Source organism: Amblyomma mixtum, chromosome 6 (genome assembly GCF_055824585.1).
Source record: "Amblyomma mixtum isolate Tamu chromosome 6, ASM5582458v1, whole genome shotgun sequence".
Classification (NCBI taxonomy): Eukaryota; Metazoa; Arthropoda; class Arachnida; order Ixodida; family Ixodidae; genus Amblyomma; species Amblyomma mixtum.
In genome coordinates this window covers 73,794,544-73,815,003 of record NC_143017.1, presented here as the reverse complement: position 1 = coordinate 73,815,003, position 20,460 = coordinate 73,794,544, and the positions used below count along the sequence as shown (strand labels likewise).

Genomic DNA, 20,460 nt, shown 5'->3' with positions numbered 1-20,460 from the left:
TTAAGCATGAAATGCTTTTAGCTCCCGTTGTCGGCAGTGTGGTGACGTCACGCCGAGACCGAGAGCCAACATCCGGGCACTGAAACGAGAACATCCGGGCACCGTACGAGATTTAACGAGATTGAAAGACACACTCTAAGCCCTCCTACGGGACCGGCATACAAGCGCTGGTTGCTCTCCAAACGAATCACAAAAAATAACTGCTGCCAGTGTCTTCTCAATTTTCAAGACATCACTCGAGCTGTGCATTTGATAATGCACGGAATTATAATTTCCGATTTCTAATGAGTGCAAAAAGCACATACATGCCACGATACACTTCGTTGTCATACGTGATCTGTTAGGGGCTTTGAGAGAAGGCCGCTTAGAGAAAGAGGGGAGCTACAGGGCGAGAAGGACTTTCGGCGGAAAACTGCTTTCGCGCCCTCCCCAAGGATGGCGCTACGGTCCTACACTTACGCATGTAAAAGACCGGCCGCTGGGCCCTCAGCTCATGCCGTTTCCCCCTCTGGCAGGCAGATGTATACACGCTCACGGAGTATTCGAACGCGCTGCATATACATTCTTGTCAGGCCTGCGTCTCGTCGTGTCCGCGTACGCTTCTGCATCGTCCTGCATTTCAATGCCGCCACCGTCACAGCTGCTTAAGCCGAGCAATGGAGCCTGATAAAACGAGAGGTAGGAAGCGTCTTGCGGAAAGCGATGGCTTTGCGAGTGATACGCCACAGAAGAAGACTGCTCGCCCATGCCCTGCCGACAACGAACACTAGACCCATTTCAAGATTTTGACTAGTACCATCTACAAGCAATGTGTTATGCCCGTAAACATTTCATGCTTACTCTATTCTCGGTTACGGGAGAGGCAGAGATTTTTTTCTTCTGCTTTTCTAATCGTTTGGTTTGGTTTATTGGGTTTTAACGTCCCAAAACGACTCAGGCTATGAGGGCCGCCGTAGTGGAGGGCTCCGGAAATTTCGACCTCCTGGTGTTCTTTAACGTGCAATGACATCGCACAGCACACGGGCCTCTAGAATCAATTATCTTTCAGCGATAGAATATTCACTAATAATATCCATTGATCAACACCACAAATTATTCTCTAAAAGTCGGGTTAAACCCGATTTTTCCGTGAAAATGAGCCTTTATAGACAGATAGTCAGAAATATCAGCAGTAAAATTTTTCTTCGTCCTTGTAGCCGAACTGGGGCTTCGGCCCTGCAGGCATCGGCTTCTCCCAAAATAATGCGATAGCCTGTGCTGGGAAATGGGCTGAACTGACGGTGTCTCTACAGGGCTGCAAGGATTAACCCCCCGAATATCGAGCTCCATCGTTGCAAAAAAAAAAGCACGGCAAACAACAAAGCCCTCATTCAGCTTCTGCGGAACTTCTTTTTAGAGAGGCGGACGAGTTTGTTTAATTATTTGTCTATTTATTCTGTTTTTATTTAGATATTAATCCAATTTTATTTACTTCTTGTTTATATTTGTATTTTTCACTGTTCAAAAGTGCATTTGTTATTGCATATGAAATTTAAAATGAAACGGTCAACTTCATAACGATTTAGACTCCTCGTTTGCGCATATTTTTTTAAAAATATTCTACTAATGACGCTCATGAAGAGGACCCGTCAATCAACGACTTTTGCGGAGACATTATCGGTTTAGGTTTCTCAGATGCTTTACAACTGGCTACGAAGCCAACTAGCTCAGCCCCACTGTGCTTTACATTAATAGCATCCTGAAATTAAAGCGTTTGACAGAAATTTGATCCGAATGCAAGTAGTTGGAGGTTGGGGAGGGGGGAGTGCGTTCCCTCTCTGGAGACAAAGTGGGCGAGCCCCACTCCCCCCCCCCCCCCCCCCCCGTCTTCCGGGGGGAGGGGGATATTCAGTCCGAAAGAAGAAGGAACTTTATTCAGAAGCCGTCTCGATGGGAGCAGTGTGGGTCGCTCCGGACTTCTTCTAGTCCAGGATCCCCACGAAGACAGCCGCCGCACAGGCTGGTCCTCCAGGACCATGATGGTCAAGGCCGCCTCCCACTTCGCCATGTAGGACTTTGGTGTGAAGGTACTGCCGGGTTTACATTGGCAGGCCCACGTGGTGTGGAATAATGTGGCCCTCCCTCAGCGATATGGACATTTATCCTCATAAGTGGATGGCTACTGCTAGGGCCACAGCGACCTTAGCCTCGGTAGGTTTACAGTCTCTGATGGTGACGCTGGCGATAAGGTCGCTTATCTTCCAGCGTATCAACCAGTGTCCACGTATACCACGTTCACTCTGCCTGGCTATTAATCGTTTTCCGAAATTCTTGGCTCTCCCTTCTCTCCTGCCTCGGTGCAGTTCTGGTGCGTGTGGCGTGGGATCGGGAGGACCGTGTAGGACGCCCTAATTAAAGCGAGGCACCGAGGATTTTGTCCTCGTCATACATATGTCCCCCTGTGTAATACCCTCGTGAAGAGGGCCTTTAGGGGTATCTTGAAATAAAATAAATAAATAACCTCTGGGCAGCAGTCCTCATCTCCAGGGTAGGATGCATGCGGCGATACAGTTCGCAAGTGCTTTTGTTTCCGGTTACGGTGACCCTGACTTCAATAAAGGTTTGTAGTTGCCCGCGACGTGCTGGTTTATCAAAAACTTCCTTTTAATAGCGAGGGTGAAGCTTTGTTGCACGCAACAGGGCAGGACTATAGCCTGTAGCCATGGAGGAAAACTCAGGAGGGAGCGTCAGGCGATAGCCTTGAAGCCTAGTCATAAAAACTAAACGGAGAGAGTCGGTTCACTCGTGATCATCCAACGTGACAGAGGGCTTCGATATCTATCCCCTGCTGCGCGTGCGCATGCGCGGACCAGCGTGGTAAACTACTGTCGATCAACCTTCTTGTTGTAGATTTGTGACGGAACAGCGCAAAACACCGGGACAAGAGACAAGCGCTGACTTACAACTGATTTTTATTTCGAAGAAACACTGCTTCTTATACCTTCTTCACCCCCTCAAAAAACATATGCGTCACAACCATATCTTTCAAGCGTCCAAAAAATTACAACATACGACAAATAATCACAGATTTATAATCACATTTTTAACATGTCAAATTCTTTATTTGTCAAAGCAACAGACGGCGTGCTGACACAATCGTCGCGCAGAATTGCTATCGAAGCTGCCTCGATTATTTCACGGACCATAGCACGGACTAACTGGTCTTTGTCATTAGCCAAAGCTCTACATTTTTGGAAATCAGGTGCACAACTTGTTGAAGGGCAATCTCTGCAATGAATTCCCAGGTTCCTGTAAGCTTGCTCGAAATTAGTTTTGTGTTCTAGTAGCCTTTCGTTCATGCACCTGCCAGTCTGCCCTATGTATTGTTTATTGCCCTTCAACAAGTTGTGCACCTGATTTCCAAAAATGTAGAGCTTTGGCTAACCACAAAGACCAGTTAGTCCGTGAAGTAATCGAGGCAGCTTCGATAGCAATTCTGCGCGACGATTGTGTCAGCACGCCGTCTGTTGCTTTGACAAAGAAAGAATTTGACATGTTAAAAATGTGATTATAAATCTGTGATTATTTGTCGTATGTTGTAATTTTTTGGACGCTTGAACGATATGGTTGTGACGCATATGTTTTTTGAGGGGGTGAAGAAGGTATAAGAAGCAGTGTTTCTTCGAAATAAAAATCAGTTGTAAGTCAGCAATTGTCTCTTGTCCCGGTGTTTTGCGCTGTTCCGTCACAAATGAATAACCAACATGCCCAAGCTAGTGTCCTGGTTGTTGTAGATGCCCGCGCCAAGGGCCGCTGTTAGAAGTCAACTACACCAAGCATCATGAATCATGGCAGTACTTGATACACTCCGTTGACAAAGCAGTACCATACCTTTTGGAAACGCTGATGTGAACCAGAACACCGTCAATCGGCACCTTATCAGATAGTAACCGCGCCCTCGCTTCGGTCCGATAGAAACATAATTTGGTAAGGTGGTCACGACAAAGCCGACTGCCTAGTGTAAGTTTCCACCTGTTCTTTCTTAAATTTACCGCCCATTGATGGTATAATTTAGGCTTAGGGCGCGGGAACGTGCATCGGGATGACACAGAGCTGAGCAGACGAGGCTCCGTACGTAGAACCTGTTGTGTGTATCGACGTCCTCTTGTCCGCTAGTATCGTTCCATTGCAATGCAAAAGACTTTCTCTTTTACTTTGCTGATCTTTTCGTGCAGGTGACGGCGCAACAGGTGGGCATTATCGCAGAAAAACAAAACGAGAACAACGAAAAGACAAAACACTAAGATGAGAACCGAAACTGAAACTGAAAATCCGGAATAAGAATGCCTACTTCAGGTATAGCGCCTAGAATATACTGGCCAGTATATTTTTCACTTTCGGGCATAGAGTTAATATCTTTCGGGCGCCCATGCGGGCGCCCGATGCGCCATTCAGCCTCCTAGGGGAGATCAGTGGTTGCACCACTTTGCAGTTATGCTTGGCTTTGCGTTCTTCGGAGCCCTTGTCTTTACTTTGGTTATTTCTTTTAACGCTTTGCATTACAAGAAATGGTTGTTAACATTAAATATTTAATGTGCATAATTTTGTTGTCGTGAGCGGTTCGAACACTCATCGCCCACTAGGCTGCCTCGGAGCTGTCTTCGTCCGAAAGTTTTGTCATCGCTTGGCAACCTCCTGAAGGCTCATTCCAAACCAAGATGGCTCCCAGTGGGATGGCCAGAAGTGCCGGCAGCGAGGCCGCTTCCGAAGCGGGCCTTACTAAATGGCAGTATGCGTTGATTTTCGCCACTCCAGTCGCTGCCGGCCTCGCCTACTGGTACTACAGAAAGGGGCGCGGCAAGGCGAAGAAACCACCGGGTCCCGGCACCGGCGCAGAAAAAGAGTCCAAGCCCGCGGACAAGTCTCAACCTAATCACTCGCGTAGTGCCGCCGATGTCAGGGTGAGTAACCGATGCCAAACAACTCTAGCAACGCCGGGCAAGCTGCCCACAGTCTACAGGTGCCCGTGTTGCAATGCAAGCCCGCGTCTTGCGGCCGTAAGCAGAAAGCGGGCGGGACACCTGGTTGTAACAGGAGCACTCATGTTACCGTTTTCCACACGCGCTGCGGTGCTTGTGCAGCGTGGCCGGTAGACGTGATTTGCATCTAATCTTTTCACGCGCTGTGACAACTGACGGACGTCTCTGTATTTGCGCAGGACCCTTTTGAAAAAGCGAAGGCTTTCAAGAACCAGGGCAACAAGTACTTCAAGGAGGGCAAATTTGATAAAGCCATCGAGTGTTATACCGAGGCTATCGCTGTTTGTCCGCAGCAGAACACGAATGAACTGGCTACTTTCTACCAAAATCGTGCTGCCGCCTATGAAAACTTGGTAAGCTCTAGCTCACGTTCGCTTCGTAAGTTCTAGCTCAAGTTCTTATCTAGTGTCTGAGTATTGTTCATTTGTTGCGCAGAAAAACTACACGGAAGTTATTACCGACTGTACCAAAGCTATAGAACTGAACAAGCTATACATCAAAGCGCTTCACCGAAGAGCAAAGGCTTACGAGTTTGTGGACGAACTGAAGAAATGTCTGGAAGGTGAGCACCGTACCTCGTGAAAATAAAGAAAAAAAAATGTTTATTTTGGGTAAAGGAATGAAAAAAAGAATACAACGGGGAAGTGTGCATTGTGTAGTTGTATTGATTTTTTACACTTTTGTGCTGACATATCTTAACGCTTTTGTCAACCCCTAACTGACCCCTGTGCTGCACTTTAGGCGTCTTCTGTAGCTGTCAAAGCATCAAGTCAGGCATAAGGGAAAAACCACAGTTGTAAGGCTCAACTTTTTTTTTTAGGTAGTCTTTGACTGTAATGGTCACACTTTTGCAGAAAAGGCAAATGAAAATGCAGGTTTGACATGCAAACAGTATAAATTTCTTCTCCATAATACTTCTCATTGCCTGCTTTTAATAGCAATCTAAAATCCTTGCATATACACATGAAAGGCGTCTAGTTCCTGTTCTCAGAGTTTCAGCGTGATAGACCATAGTTACACCAAAGAATTTGCAAAACTATATGTCCTTCTCTTTCTGTATATTTTTATTGTCTGCACCGGCATCCTTTCGACCTCAGAGCTTGCAAACACAATTTGCTGTTCTCTGGTCCTTGCTAGTATATTAAAGAATAAAGTTGGGCTAGTTGGTGCTTTTGATCTACAGACTGCGACATATTACTAGCGTTAAAATACACACACAGGACAATACACACAAGGACTAGTATATCACCCAATGGAAGAAGTTATTAATTTATGCTTATGCTGTGTAGTAGGCAAAGAAACCTTTGATTCCTTATGAAAGGTCTGAATAAATGCATTATACACTCATTTAAGGTGATGCATGTACGGGGCATGGTTTTGAGATTAATTTTGTTCTCCACAGACATCACAGCAGTATGTATACTGGAGGGATTCCAGAACCAGAACTCTCTGCTTGTAACCGACAGGGTGCTAAAGAAGATTGGGAAAGCAAGTGCCAAGGAACACATCAAGGTAACCTTTTTGTGTACATGTGGAGCGTTTTATGATATGTGCTTACTTCTTTCATCCAGTGGCCCCATTCTCAACAATGGTCTTTTTTTTTTAGAATCGAAAGCCATCACTGCCATCGAAGCACTTCATTCGAAATTACTTTGTGTCTTTCTGCGAAGACCCCATCATTCAGGCCGTTCAGGCGTGTCGTGAAGACAGGCCGTTTCCCAAGGGTGGTGACGTAGATAAACCAAGGTGAGCTTCGCCCAAAGCATACTTTTGGTGGAAACGAACAAAAAAACTGCTTTTATAACTGGTCTTATCAACTAGAGAATTCAGTCTTGGTTCCGTGTTAGGTTTATGCTATTCTGTTGTACCTAGAACTAACTACTTTGTTGTAGGCATGGTGGTTAGAAAGCACTTACATAGCTTGAAAGTAAACATTAAACTGGAAGGCAATGAGGAAGATTTGATCGATCAAAACCATGCACTATCTCTTCAAATTAGCTTAAATACTGGATTAGTGCCAACATTCCAATCCTACTGATCAGGGAACAGGCACTGAATTTGTACATTTACTTATTTTGGCATTGATTTAAACTAATGCAACATAAGCATTTTCTGGCCACTGGATCTTGCAGCCAGCATTACCTGTACTAAAGTTGAAAGTGAGTACCAAGGGGTAAGGTTATTCATAGTAAATCAGTTTACAACACATTAAATGTATTGCAGTGTGTGGTTCACTCATTTGTGCTGCTGATTTGTTTTTTCCTTCAGTACAGTATGCATCCATAATTATTGCGAAGTGTCTTATCTCATAGCCACCTGTGTGGGTAGAGAACTCTAATAATTTTGCTTTTGTATGGAAGCGGGGTGTTTACTATTGGGCAGCAGTCAAATTGTGTAATGTACTATACTAACTCAATAAATTGGGAGGTAGAACATGTAATGAAACTGAGTGAAAAGGCATAAAAGGGAACAAATCATTACTTCTGTGACCATCTTGCCTGGATAACGTAAAGACTAGCTCAGAAAGCCCTCATGCAGTACACTAAAAGCAATGACATGCTGTGCAACCAACAGCCTGCTTTCCGTGGTGTGTTTGCATGACCTACTCGCCTCATTACAAAACTTGGCCGTAAACGAATACATCTTGCCTGCCATATGTTACCACATGGGCACTGACCAGTATATTGGGTTGCTGGCAGAACCGGATATGCACTGGCCGTGGAGTGCTTGGCCCGCGAGCAGTACGAAGATGTGATCCCCCACTGCAACGCGGAGGTGGACAGCGAAGGAGAAGCAGTGCCGGAAGCTCTCCTGCTGCGAGGCACACTGCACATGCTGCAGGGGCTGGCACAAGCTACGCTAGATGACCTCAACCGGCTACTCTCCATGGACAATGTGGATGTCAAGGTAGGACTTCAAATAGAGCTTGTCAGAACTGGATGAATGCGCAACACATCCGCGCAGCAAAGTAACTGCAGGCAGTAGTTGTTTCCTTCTAGCAACGTAGCTGTAATTGTGATTTCAGTTATGGCAGTCCTGACAGCCTTCGGTATTTTCCCGTGCTGTTTTCAGTCCTTGTGATCATTCATGGAATTAGTACTACCCGCTATCGCACGGGCACTTTTGACCATGATCGAGTCGATCAGTATTGCACTCTGTGTAGATTCGATGCTACACGGCCAATCCAATCTCGATCGAGCCCAGTCCTGCTCAACCCCAAGCTGATTATCATTTGAATGCTTTGATTTTGGTTGAGGGTTGCTACCACTGTGCTCGGGAAACAATGAAGCGGAAACTAAAAATGAAACATACAGTAAGATATTCTACAATAGCAGTAAAATTTTAAATTAATTTTGATTTATTTAGTACAGCTTGATATTTCGCATATAGGTACATCACCACCACATGCCTGCATGGGCAGCAAATGCCGCGACCACGCTCGTGGGCCAGTAGTGTGGTGTTTTGCATGCGTTTGTGGTGGGACCTGCTATGGCTTCGTCACAGCCAGCGGATTCTCATCTGATGAAAAATCTCCTGAGCAAACAGTTAAAGCACTTCTGATAGTGCTCTGGTTTACTTCTTGATTACAAACCCATTCCTTTGCCACCGATTTTACATGTGCATGCAGCGCCACCTGTCATTAAGCAGGCCAACTCATCTGTAGCGATCAGGTGGGAACATCAAGCAGTGCCGCATATCGTGCGTGCTGAGAACTTCAATCCGGATTTGAAGTGCCTATGTGACAGCAGTATGTCAGAATGGCTCCTGATATTATCTTAGACAGTGTACCTGCCTGGTAGTTGAGCACGTCACAGCTGCATTTAAAAAAAAAAAAAGAATATTGGGTAAAAACAGGTGATGTACAACTGACTGAGCACCAAATGCACTGCTTGAAGGTAGCTTAAAAATATTTGTGGTGCGGTGACGAGTGATGGAATGCCGATCACTCATGCTTTTCCTAGCCTCGGTAATCATTTCGTGGTCCCTTTAAGAGAGGTGCTGATAATTTCTTCATAGTAATGAACATTGTCTTCTCTGTACGTTACTCAAACTTTGAATAACATGCATAGTTCAACATATTCAGCTTTCTTATATATATTGCAGAAAAAAAAATAAATAGTACCATTCAGGACTCTTCATTGGTGAGTGGTCAGGGTAAGCTGCCTGCCATGCTTACTATCTTTTTTTTTTTCTCTCTTGCAGGTTCGTGTGAATGCTCTCATCAAGCTGGGGACGCTGAAAGTTCACGCTGAACAACTGGAGGAAGCACTTCAGGACTTTGAGCAGGCCGCTCAGCTGGACCCTAGCAACGCTGATGTGTTTTTGCACAGAGGCCAGGTGTTGTTGCTGCTGGACAGGCTAGAAGACACACTCAAGGCACGTCTTGCTTTTTGTTTGCATGTTGGTCTCAGTTCTTTTTTACAGAGCATGAAGCTGGGCTAGTTGGTTTTCCATGACTCAATTAGTGCAAAGGACGGGACAAAAAAGATATACAACACGAGCGGTCATGTCCTTTGCACTTGTTTAGTCTTTTTATAGAGGTCTGAGGGTTCCAAATGAGATTCCACTTTCAGTGTTGTGGGTCTGATTGTGCATTATAGTGTGCACATAACAATTTTTATGCATGGAGGAATTTTGTACCTCACTCAACATGGGCAAACGTTTCTTATTCAAGCATGGTAGAAATGGGCTGCTTTGTGTATTAAGCCCGCAGAGGGGATGAACTTGGCAGTACAATTTCTTGGCAGTACAGTTAGGTCTGCATCACAATTTTTTAAAAATGGAGCCACTGTGCTGTCGAGTTTCTTTGTGCCATCGCGGAGCCTATAATCATTTCATATCGTTGTGTGCTTTTCATTTTGTGAGGTGTGTGCACCCTGCAGAGGCTATTGATATCCTGTCCTAGAGTGTGTTGGTTCAGCATGCACTGCACCATTTGGCAAAACAGAAAAAAATAATTATTGTCACTCAAATTTCTCGCGCGAAGCATTCAATGATTGCAGATTTTTTTAAGGAGTAAAGGTTTGTTGAGGAAAGCCACTACATGCCCCCCACCCCCCCAACCAGATAATTTGACATTCAGTTAATTCAGACATTTTTCTCCAGTCCGATGCCATTCAAATTAACGAGATTTCACTGTAGGTACTATCTGTTACATGAGAGCAATGAATAAAATGACATTACAATGAGAAGATAATTGCATAATGCAGTAAATGCACTCTTTGCACAAAGTGAGCTCAATAATGAGGGCACGAAACTAGCTGACATCATTGTAGGTGGCGTGTACATGACGCTGTGCTCGTCACCGATATCTAGCCTGCGTTACAAAAATTCGTGTTGTGATGCTTTGTCAGTTGAAAAACTGCTTAAGCCTAGAGTCGATGAGGCGGTGTACTCTGCGCCTATGCACCTTTATATCCAGCAGGAGCAGTGCAGAGATCCTCTGCCATGTGCAGGCATGTATATGGGGCCCTGCCTACCACACACCCGCAAGAAACGACACCTCCCCACACATTCGTTCAAATGTGTGGGAAAGCGTTCCTTTATTTGCTTGCCTCGAGAGTGCTGTGCGGATGCTCCGCGAGTCCCATTGACAAGTCACTGTTGTTTGCGGTCGTTGCGAAAGTTTGTCGCAACTGAAGGACATGCGAAGCAATTTGACAATTTTTTTGACAAATGAGTCTATAAGAAAACAACCAAATGTTGTTACATTATTCGTCTTCTCTGAGAATTATTTGGAATGGGAGTTTGCTGTATATATAAATGCTCCAAGCCACAAGATAGACCAGTTTTTTTTTTATAGGAGGGGATGGCAGAAAGTTAGGTGGGCAGATGCGATTAAGAAGTTTGCGGGAATACAGTGGCGGCAACTGGCAAAGGACAGGGTTAATAATTGGAGAGACATGGGAGAGGCCTTTGCCCTGCAGTGGGTGTAGTCAGGCTGATGATGATGATTGTTTTTTTATGCAAGCTTCACCACTGAAATTTCTCTGGCACGGTTGAGAACCAGGGTGCACTACAGAAAGGGCAAGCTGCAGTGGACTGCGACAAGCCATGCCAGTCAGCAGACTGCTGCTACTATGTGTGTCTGCATTTCTGACTGCCCGTCTTGGTCTTGTGGCCCCCAGGACATGGAGCGGAGCGTGCAGCTGCGTCCCGACTTCCCATCGGCTGCTGCCCAGCGCTGTTACGTGCAGTACAGGTGTGGATTGGCCACGAAGGACAGCCAACAGCAGCAGGAGGCGCTTTCCAGCTTCCAGGAAGTGCAGAAGCGGTTCCCCAACTGCCCTGAATGTTACTTCCTTCATGCTCAGGTTGGGTGCACACCGCTTTCTTCTCCCCTCCTGTACTGTGCCCACTTGAGCTGCATACAGGTCCATGTTTAAATGGGTAACTTTGGCCGCCAAGTGGTATCAACAAGTGCTAACTTACCGTATTTACACGATTGTAAGTCGACTCGAATGTAAGTCGACCCCCCCACATCACAATTGTGAAAAAAAAAAAAAAACTTGAGGTCATTTAAACTTGGCCTTTATTAGTAGAACTAGAACGCGACAGTACTATCCTGTGGCCTCCGCTGATCACCAGCCGCTATCGGCTGCCGCACGCGGGAGTGCCCGTGGGCACATTCCAAAACAAAAATGTCTTAGTCACTGGGCTACTCGTCCACACTTGCGCCATCGTCCTCGCTAGCGCTGCCGTCGTCATGTCGTCATCGCTGCTGCAGTCCCACAGCTCGTCGTTCTAACATCGTCATGCAGTGAAATCCTGCACTTCGCAAAAAGCCACATCATGACATCGCGAGGAACAGCTGAAAATTTTGCCTCGTTGTAGCTGCCACTCCGGTATCACTCAGTGCGAAGGTCGAACTTGCGGCCCGGCGCGCAGTTTCGTTTCTTCGGCATAAAGAATGACAGACATCTTGAATGTAGCCGCGAACGAGCGCCGGTCGCTTATCAGACCTGGAGCACAAATGACGAATGACGAAGCACTACATTAAAAACTTGTGAAACGCGGCCGGCAGTAGTCGAATGCGTCAGAGCCACAGAGGAATTACGCGCGAGCGGCGTCGGCTCTTCCGTCGGCTACCGACACTCCCTGGTGCCGCTGCGGTTCGGAGGGGGGTGCCGCCACGATTGGAACAGCAGCCCTTCCATCAACTACCGACGCTCCCTTCGGCGCCGAGTGCGCGGTTGAAAGTAAACAAAAAAAAAGAGTAGAACGCGAAGGCGTTATCGGGCCGCCGCCGCTTATCAGCATACGCAATCTGCGGCCACGTGTGGGGAGTGGGTTGGTGCTGGTTTGCTGCTTATCGACAGCCACCATCAGCGGGCCGCCTCGCGCGGGGCGGGGATGCCGGTTCTGCGCGTTGCAATAGCTGCTCAAGGCAAGAACGATGCGACGGAGCCGCGCAGCAAAAAATGCAACCACGCTTGTCTCGTTTGTCTCGCCTTTATTTATAGTGTGATGCTTTGGTTTCGATTGTAAGTCGACCCCCCCACTTCGGATTTTCAAATTTTGAAAAATGGGTCGACTTACAATCGTGTAAATACGGTACTCTTCTATAATTTTCTCAGATGAGGCTTGTGCTGTTGACCTGCGAGTCATCTCCATTTTTATACTCGATCCTCTTGTTTGCCATCCTCTGCAAGCCGTGTTCTACGTTACTGGCCCTATTTGTGCCAGTTCTGACTTGCCTTCGCAGTGCATGGTCTGGGCATTTTAAAACATTGTTAGCTTAATCGAAGGATACAACTTAAAAAAAAAAACTGCATTTGGTAACACAGGGCCGCGGTTCACGGCGTCCTGTGTTACTACTCCACTGACCAATCACAGTGGTGAACAAAATTAGTTTTTGATGTTTGACTGAATCAAACAAGCCAGAGGCATCAAAATTACTGAGCTTATCATTTCTTCTCGTGATTAGCTTCTTGTTTAGATTGCAAGAAAAGATTTAATGACAGTCTACTTTGTCATGGAGGAATTCAGTCCGGTGGTCCTGATATGGGCATAGTTTCGATGCAGACTTGAGTTGTATCTGACTATAGATGATTTATTTCGATGATCATGACAAACCCTACATTGCTGGCCAGATCAGGGCCTATGACTTCTGTCCTATCTTTAGTGTTTGAGTGTTTCACTATCATGCTTGTCAATTCTGTTGCACTTATGGTTTATGTTGTTTCACACTGTCCACACAGCTGCTCTCAGAGATGAAAGAATTTGAAAAGGCCGAAGAGTTCTTCCTCAAGGCTGAGAAGGCAGATCCAACGGACCCGAATGTTTCTGTCCATCTTGGGTGAGTGTGCGAGTGTGCGCCATGTTATGCGTACACAGACTTCAGACGTGGCTTTAGCGTACAGGAGAGATAATATCAACCAAAGCATAGCTAAGCATTGGAAAGTTAGTGCTATGGACTTCTGAATTCTGAGCCAGTTTCAAGGTGGCTCCATTGAATTCTGGCTTAGTATAGTACATTGCAAAAGAAACCCAAGGCATCAGTGGAACTCTCTTTGGGGAGGCCTGTTGTTAGGCTGTAGCAGGCAGTTCACTCCATAAGTTCTTCATGCTGGTACACTGTCCTTGTACATTGTTACGTTGATCATTTACAGTGAAGCTGCTCTCATAAAAATCAACAAGGGAATAAAGTTGTTTCTTGGATGGCATATAAAGTAAAAAATTTGGCTTCTTTCAGCTGTTACAAATTTTCAAAAGCTCGTTAGCCCAAAACAGCAAGGTTTGGTAAGTAAATGTATTGTGGTCAGTTTTAGCTTTGAAATGATAGTAATGCTTATTGATGTTTTGATCTCAAGGAACTCCTTCAGCCAGTTGTTTTGTACACCAGTGGCTTTGACTTGTCTCTTCTGACCATCCAGGAGTGGCAGCAGCAGCAGCTAAAAGCTTATAACTACACCTTGTACCACACCTTATCCGATCATCTAGGCTGTTCACTGGAGTTATTCTTTTCTTGTGCCAAAATGGGGAGCCATGGTACTTGCTGGTTAAGGGGGGACACTGGTCTTAGACCTATTTTCCTTATTTTTAGTCCAATCCTAATGAAACTGTACCACCTTGCTCAGTTTTTTATACCGATTTCAACAATGAAATTACCTTTCTCATAAATTAGTCTGTTTCCAAGATAATTAAGTTTAATTAGTCATTCATTAGTAACTCGGTGCAAAAAAAACTGCTCAATAAAAAATCATTTTCAGTCTACAGCTACATAGTATGGTGATTAAAGAGTGCAATAATCGAAACCATTTTTCAGTTTTACCCTCATTAGTAATTTCACAGCACTTGGAATATCAATGTTCAAGGTGTGAATGTAATGCATCGATGAACTTTGAAAAATTATAAATTTTTGAAGGGCAATTAAACAAATCTGCTTCGATTATTGCACACACTGTGCCTTCAGCTTCCCTTAGCAAATAATATGACATCTCTATTTGTCCTAGATGTTGAGATATCGACATACTAAGACAGCCAGATCTCCAAAATTTTCATGCCATTAAATTGTCTGCTGCTGCATAAATTCAGCTCACACGATGATCTGAATTTAATATTATGGTCAAAATATTGATTTCTTGAAGGGAAAAATTGGTACACTTGGAAAATAATAGCTGGTTCCACAAATGTCATTTTTTGAAAATTGATTTTTTGGTCACTTTTTGCTCTCAAAGACCAGTGTCCCCCCTTAACCACAGAGCCCAAGTTTCAACTTCTTGGAATGTGGACCCTTTCAGACTCCGAGCTTTCGATCTGTTGGTTGCTCTTTCATTTTGAGCCATCAGCTAAATACAAGTTCCGATTTATTTTTACAATTTGCAGCAACAAACTGCATATACCGTATTTACTCGCATAATAGGCGCACTCGCATAATAGGCGCACCCCTAGTTTGGTCGCGAAAAATCAGATTTTTTTATTTCCGCGCATAATAGGCGCACCCCGAACTTGCCGCTGTGATCAATACTGTATTTACACGATTGCAAGCCGACGCCTCGCCGCCCCCACCCCCAATCTTTATTTTAACAAAGTTTTTGCTGAACTGACTACTGGTCCACACTAGTGCTGCTGCGGACCCACAGCACGTACAACGACATCGTGTAGAACAGCCGCACACAGTTTTCAGGGATGCTCACTTTAAACGTCTGTTTGGAAAGATTCATCTCTAGCCGGAAACATTCCCGACTTAGGCCCACGAAAACCTCGGCGCCTGGAGTCGCGTACGAAAATTTAGGCACGCCACAGACGCAACTGCCGCACTTCTCGGCCACGTCGAGTTTCCGACCTGCCGCACGCTTGCCGTGTTCGAGAGCAAACTCCCAGCCGTGTAGCTATTAAGGTGCTTGCCCGTCGAGCTAAAACAGCAACGCTCGGCGGCAAAGCCATAAACCACGATGAACTACGAGCTACCGCTGATCCCGGCACTTGATAGCAAAAAAAAAAAAAAAAACGAGCTGGTGATGCTGATGGCGATATGGATAGTGAACGCTCGCGGCGGAAGAAAACATTGATGACGATGATAAGCTTGTCCTTGGGCGCCCTTCGTGGGCGGCGTCTGGAAGCTCCGGAGCTGATCGCGGAGGCCTCGACGCGTGCATTTCAAAGGCAATTCCCGCGTGGGTCGTGGAAAGTTTCGGTGCGGCCCTTACACGTTTTTTTTTAGATATTTTCTTCGGGAAAACGGGGTGCGGCCCGTACACGAGTGCGTTTATGCGGTATGTTCAATTTTGCGAGTCGAAAAATTTCCGGAAATTTTACCCCGCGTAATAGGCGCACCCCGAACTTTGAGCCAGATTTTCTGGGAAAAAAGTGCGCCTATTATGCGAGTAAATACGGTACTGGGCATCAAGTTGATTGAAAGCTCTCACGCTTTGCGACTTCTTTATAATGTAACCCTTACCCTTACATTATTTTTGGCTCCGAAAGAATCTCAGCTCTCTTTATGGGCAAAATTCGGCCATCCTGCAGAATTAGCTTGTGCACTTGTTCCCTGCAACAACCTTAAAGGAAAGTGTTTCATAAAGATCTTTATACTCTGCTCCAAAATAGCCCCTTCCAAACTGAACTTGGTCCTTGACTGTTGCCTAATAGTTTGCTTTTTCGCTAAAAGTAGCCACCCTTGCAGTTGGAAGTTTCTTGGATGTTTTGTTTTACCTTTGCAAAGCAGGAACTTCTTTATAGACCTGCTGGCTTTCACTGTATTGTGCGCTGAAAATTTTTCATCATGTTTTCAGACATTGTAATTGCAGAAAGCATTAGCTGTGAAGTCTGAATAGAACATGTGTATCAGATTCAAGTCAGAAGTGTTCACATTTCATTCCATTCAAATAAATGATGGTCTGGCACTTCAGTTGTCAAAAGGCAAAGGGCGTAGCTTTTGTGTAAAAGATTTTTTTTTTTTTTTTTGCATCTTTTGGGGAAACACGACAGATCTCAAGACATAACAGCAGCCCTTATTGCCGTTTTGGAAGATTCAGCTCAAACTTTTGGTAGCCATGCAAATGGTTTTGTGGAGGCCGATTTGTTCAGGCTGTCGTTCAATTGTGCTTGCAGCATTCTGTACCTGCAGTGGAGGCAGGACTCCGACAAGGCAGTGGAGTTAATGAACAAGGCTATCACCATGGATGACAAGTGCCAGTTTGCTTATGAGACACTTGGATCCATCCAGGTGCAGAGGTGAGAGCGCTTGTTCAACCACTTGATGCTAACATGGCCATTATCCCCTTCAGGTGCTGCTGTTTCTGTACAAACAAAAATTCTGCCTTGTATGCAGGGCCTGTTAGGTTTGCTATGCAAAACTCCATAGTATAATAATTTTTCACAGGCATGCCCACAATTGTGAACCAAATGCCTCATTACTTGGAAATTGTAATGCTGGAATTAGTAGGATTTGTCAGATCAGTGCTCGAGGCATCATGCCGTCTCTTCTTTATTTTTTGTGAAGCTGCATGTGATGTTAGATACCCCTAAAAAACTATCTTATTAAGGCAGTTATGATTTGAACAAATTAAAGATTTTGTAGATGTTAATATTAAAAATGCACCCCAGTTGTGATATGGGGTGTAAATTCATCAGAAACTAAGGGTAGTGGTGCACTTGGAAAAAGCTGCAGGGCACACATTTGTGTGCAAAGTTACCCTCCTATGTACACAGTTGCGAATGTAGCCTCTGAAAGGCTTCAAAACAGGTCATCGTTGCCCAGAATCTAGATGGCACTTTAGTGGAAGAGTGCTTGGCTGTGTAGATTGTTTTTAAGCATTAGGAAATCGGTCATGGCATTTTGGAGGTTTTAAGGAGTGACTCTGAGAAACGAAAGTGAACTTTGCATTAAACTTGCCATATTTGTTCAGCAAAAAAATTTGTCTGTGACATCCGTTTGGTAGCATGTATAGTAAAAACTAAACACAATAAATAATCAAGGTGCGGAGGGACGCTGGTGTAGGTGCTTTAACTGGAGTATTGCTGGGGTAGCAATAACATTAAAGATAACACAGCCAAGTTTCAATCCATTGTGCACATGCAGTGCACAACGCAAGGTATGCCAGTAGAATCTCGATGGCGCAAATCTCATGGGGTCGCTAACAAAATCCATATGCAGAAAAACTGGAAACGCATTTAGTACGCAGATCAGTTTACGGCTGACAGGATTTATTTGCGGCCGTGCGAATGGTGATTGCGATGTGCGTGTTGTGCATCACCGCTCACTGCTTGCGATGTGTAGTGCACGAATGGCGCTTGCATTGTGGGTGATGTGCGGACAGCACTTTAGTGGTACTAGAGGGTGCGGTCGCGGCTCATGCGGAGAGTGTTCGGAACATCAGATATTCTGTCCACAGTACACAATGCATTCGGTCAGGGAATTCCGCATATGCGTACATATCCCGAAATTCATATCAGCCTGAATTGTACTGTCGAGATTCTACTGTACTGTTGTAGGTAGGGTAGAATCTCAGTGGTACAGTCATGGCTGATAGGAATTTCGGGGTGATACGAATTCGTAAAATTCCTTGGCCGAAGTGCGCTGTGTACATTGTGCAGGACTTCAGGCGTTCCAAACATTCTCCTGTGCCACTACGGATGACCCGAATGTGCGAGCTGCAACCACACCCCCAGGCACCAAGTGTTACACATCTCTGACACCGCAATTGTTGTCGCACCACTCACCGCGAGCAATGAGTCTAGCTGTATATAGATCCCATCAATCTTATGTGAACGGATCTTCATGAGTGTGTTTCTTGTACTTCTGCGTACAGAGATTTTGTGCAACCCCGTGAGCTTTGTATCAAGATTCTGCTGTATAAGGTACTACAGATGCAGTGCATTTTGTCCATGCAGCTACTCTTAAGAAAAATGTGAACCAGCAGTTGTACGGTTGATAGCATGTGACGAGCGTACGGTTGCAATCTGTCTGCAGGGGCTACCTGAAGGAGGGCCTTGAGCTCTTCGAGAAGGCCATAGCACTTGCCCAGACGGAAACTGAGCTGGCCCACCTGCTTTCCCTGCGCGATGCGGCCGCTGCCCAAGGTCGAGTGGCTGAACGTCTAGGCTTTGCAGTCCACCCTGGCTTCAGCTAGGACTCATCTGGAGCCACAGAGCCTGCCATATTGGAGGAGGTGTGGGGAGGACAGACTGTTCAGTGAGGATCCTCTGCTCCTCTCCGCAAAGAACCAGATCGCCTGTTCACACGATGCCCTTCTCTCGTGCTGATGCTCTCAAACACCGTGCGGAACTATGCGAGATGCATCGGCACTCGCGCAATCATGTACCACGGAATGGGTAGCACATAGCAGCCAGGGTTAGAGGGGTGAGGAATAGTGCCATGCCTGGCTCTCTTTTTGGCAGGGTGTTATTGTTTGGGTGTGGCAGTCCCAAGCGGTGCAGCTTCGGGTGTTACTCCTGATTGAGGCATGTGTTCCATTATATTTTTTTTTTTTTGTCTGGTGCCTGCGTGCAGTAAACATAGTTAGGGACCAGCGATTGTTTTCACTGAGCTAGAGTTAGAAAACACCTTGGCAATGCCAGCTAGGATATTTTGAAAAAAGAAGCTGAGGTTTGCAGCTGTCTGGATGAGGCATACACATTTGGTGTTTGAGTGACGTGCTGCATTACCAACAAAGAGTGTTTTGGAGCAGTACATTGTTCCAAAGAATTGGGGATGCAAGACGTTAAGTGAAACGTGAAGGCACAGCGGAGCATTAAAGAAAGTGTAAGGAGCTTGCCTGCATTGTGTGTGCCTTCATTTTGCTCTCCTATATGCATAATTTAGCGTTGCTTATTCAGTGCAGTATCACGTCAGGTAACATGCAATTGTTGCCTTCATGAACAACGTTAAAACAATGTTGGGGAACCACTTTTTACTTCTTTCTTTGAAATGTCTTCAATGCTCCTTTTGTTCTCTGCTCCCTTTTACACCTTCCATATTGTTTTCGACTTTCATTAGAGTTTTTTCTTACCTCAAGATGTGTGTAATGTCTTCTAGTCTGTGCAACAAAATAAATGATTTTGTTTGTCACTCTCTAGTGCACTCACTTTATTGCATTCTAGGAGCAAAAACGGCTCTCATAATTCAAAATGGGCTTTACCTGCAGGTGTGGAGGACCTATTACATATTCCTGTTGCTAAAAATTTGAGCAAAGCTTAAAAGTGTACAGTGTGCACATAAAGAAATTTTCACTAGCGAGGCTCTGATGGTATGGGAACAGGGCGACGCAGGGTGTTTCTGTCGCACAGTAGAGCCAGCAACAAGGTTGCTAGGCTGTTCCCAATATTGCAGCTCGGGGAGGTCGGTAGAAGACAGCCACTGGCTAGTGTGCATTGTTCGCCGGCCAAGTGCAATTGTGTGCACAAATTCACATCATGCCTGCTTGTCTGGAGCAACGGTACGCACTTTCTGAATGTGTGTTTAACTAGCAAGACGTGCGGGGGAGTGTTATGGTATGCCAGCATCAGAATGTCGGTGTATATAATACACGACCGTAATGCTTGGACATTCCAATGCCAGTAAAGTGCTTTCTGAAACATGACCTGACATTCATGTGAAACGGCTTCTCGTCAAAGTATTTTTCCAAAAGATGGCTGCCCATTGCAGCACCCCACATGAAAAAGGTAAGAAAGCCCAGCCTGTCTCTCCCTTAGTGTTTTCATGATATCGTAGTACCACATATCTCATTTTCTCGCTTCTGCCATCAGCCAGTTGTGCCAGTTTCTTTTAATACAGTTAGCTATATGGAGTTTAATGGCGCAAAAGCAACTAAGGCTATGATGTGCCAATCTTTTTATACGCACTCTACATACCTCAGTGCAGTCGCTGCTTTCTTAACTACCAGAGTAAATGGAGTAAGCACTCGCGAAACTCTCTTCATCGAGACTGCTTCCAACACTGTGGAATGTGTAGCATGGCTATCATATAGTACAGCATTATTCTCATGATATTTAGACC

The 20,460-nt window shown here is 45.3% G+C and overlaps 1 protein-coding gene across 1 annotated transcript; it reads left to right on the top strand.

The window, feature by feature from the left end:
• The first annotated feature begins 4,677 nt into the window (after positions 1-4,677).
• Positions 4,678-19,533, top strand: LOC149339387 (mitochondrial import receptor subunit TOM70-like). The gene is made up of 11 exons (XM_089548158.1): positions 4,678-4,940; positions 5,198-5,371; positions 5,454-5,580; positions 6,421-6,530; positions 6,625-6,764; positions 7,718-7,925; positions 9,222-9,395; positions 11,147-11,332; positions 13,220-13,317; positions 16,575-16,697; positions 18,436-19,533. The coding sequence occupies exons 1-11, from the start codon at positions 4,698-4,700 to the stop codon at positions 18,593-18,595; spliced, it is 1,743 nt and encodes a 580-aa protein (XP_089404284.1). The 5' UTR covers positions 4,678-4,697; the 3' UTR covers positions 18,596-19,533.
• Positions 19,534-20,460: the final 927 nt, after the last annotated feature.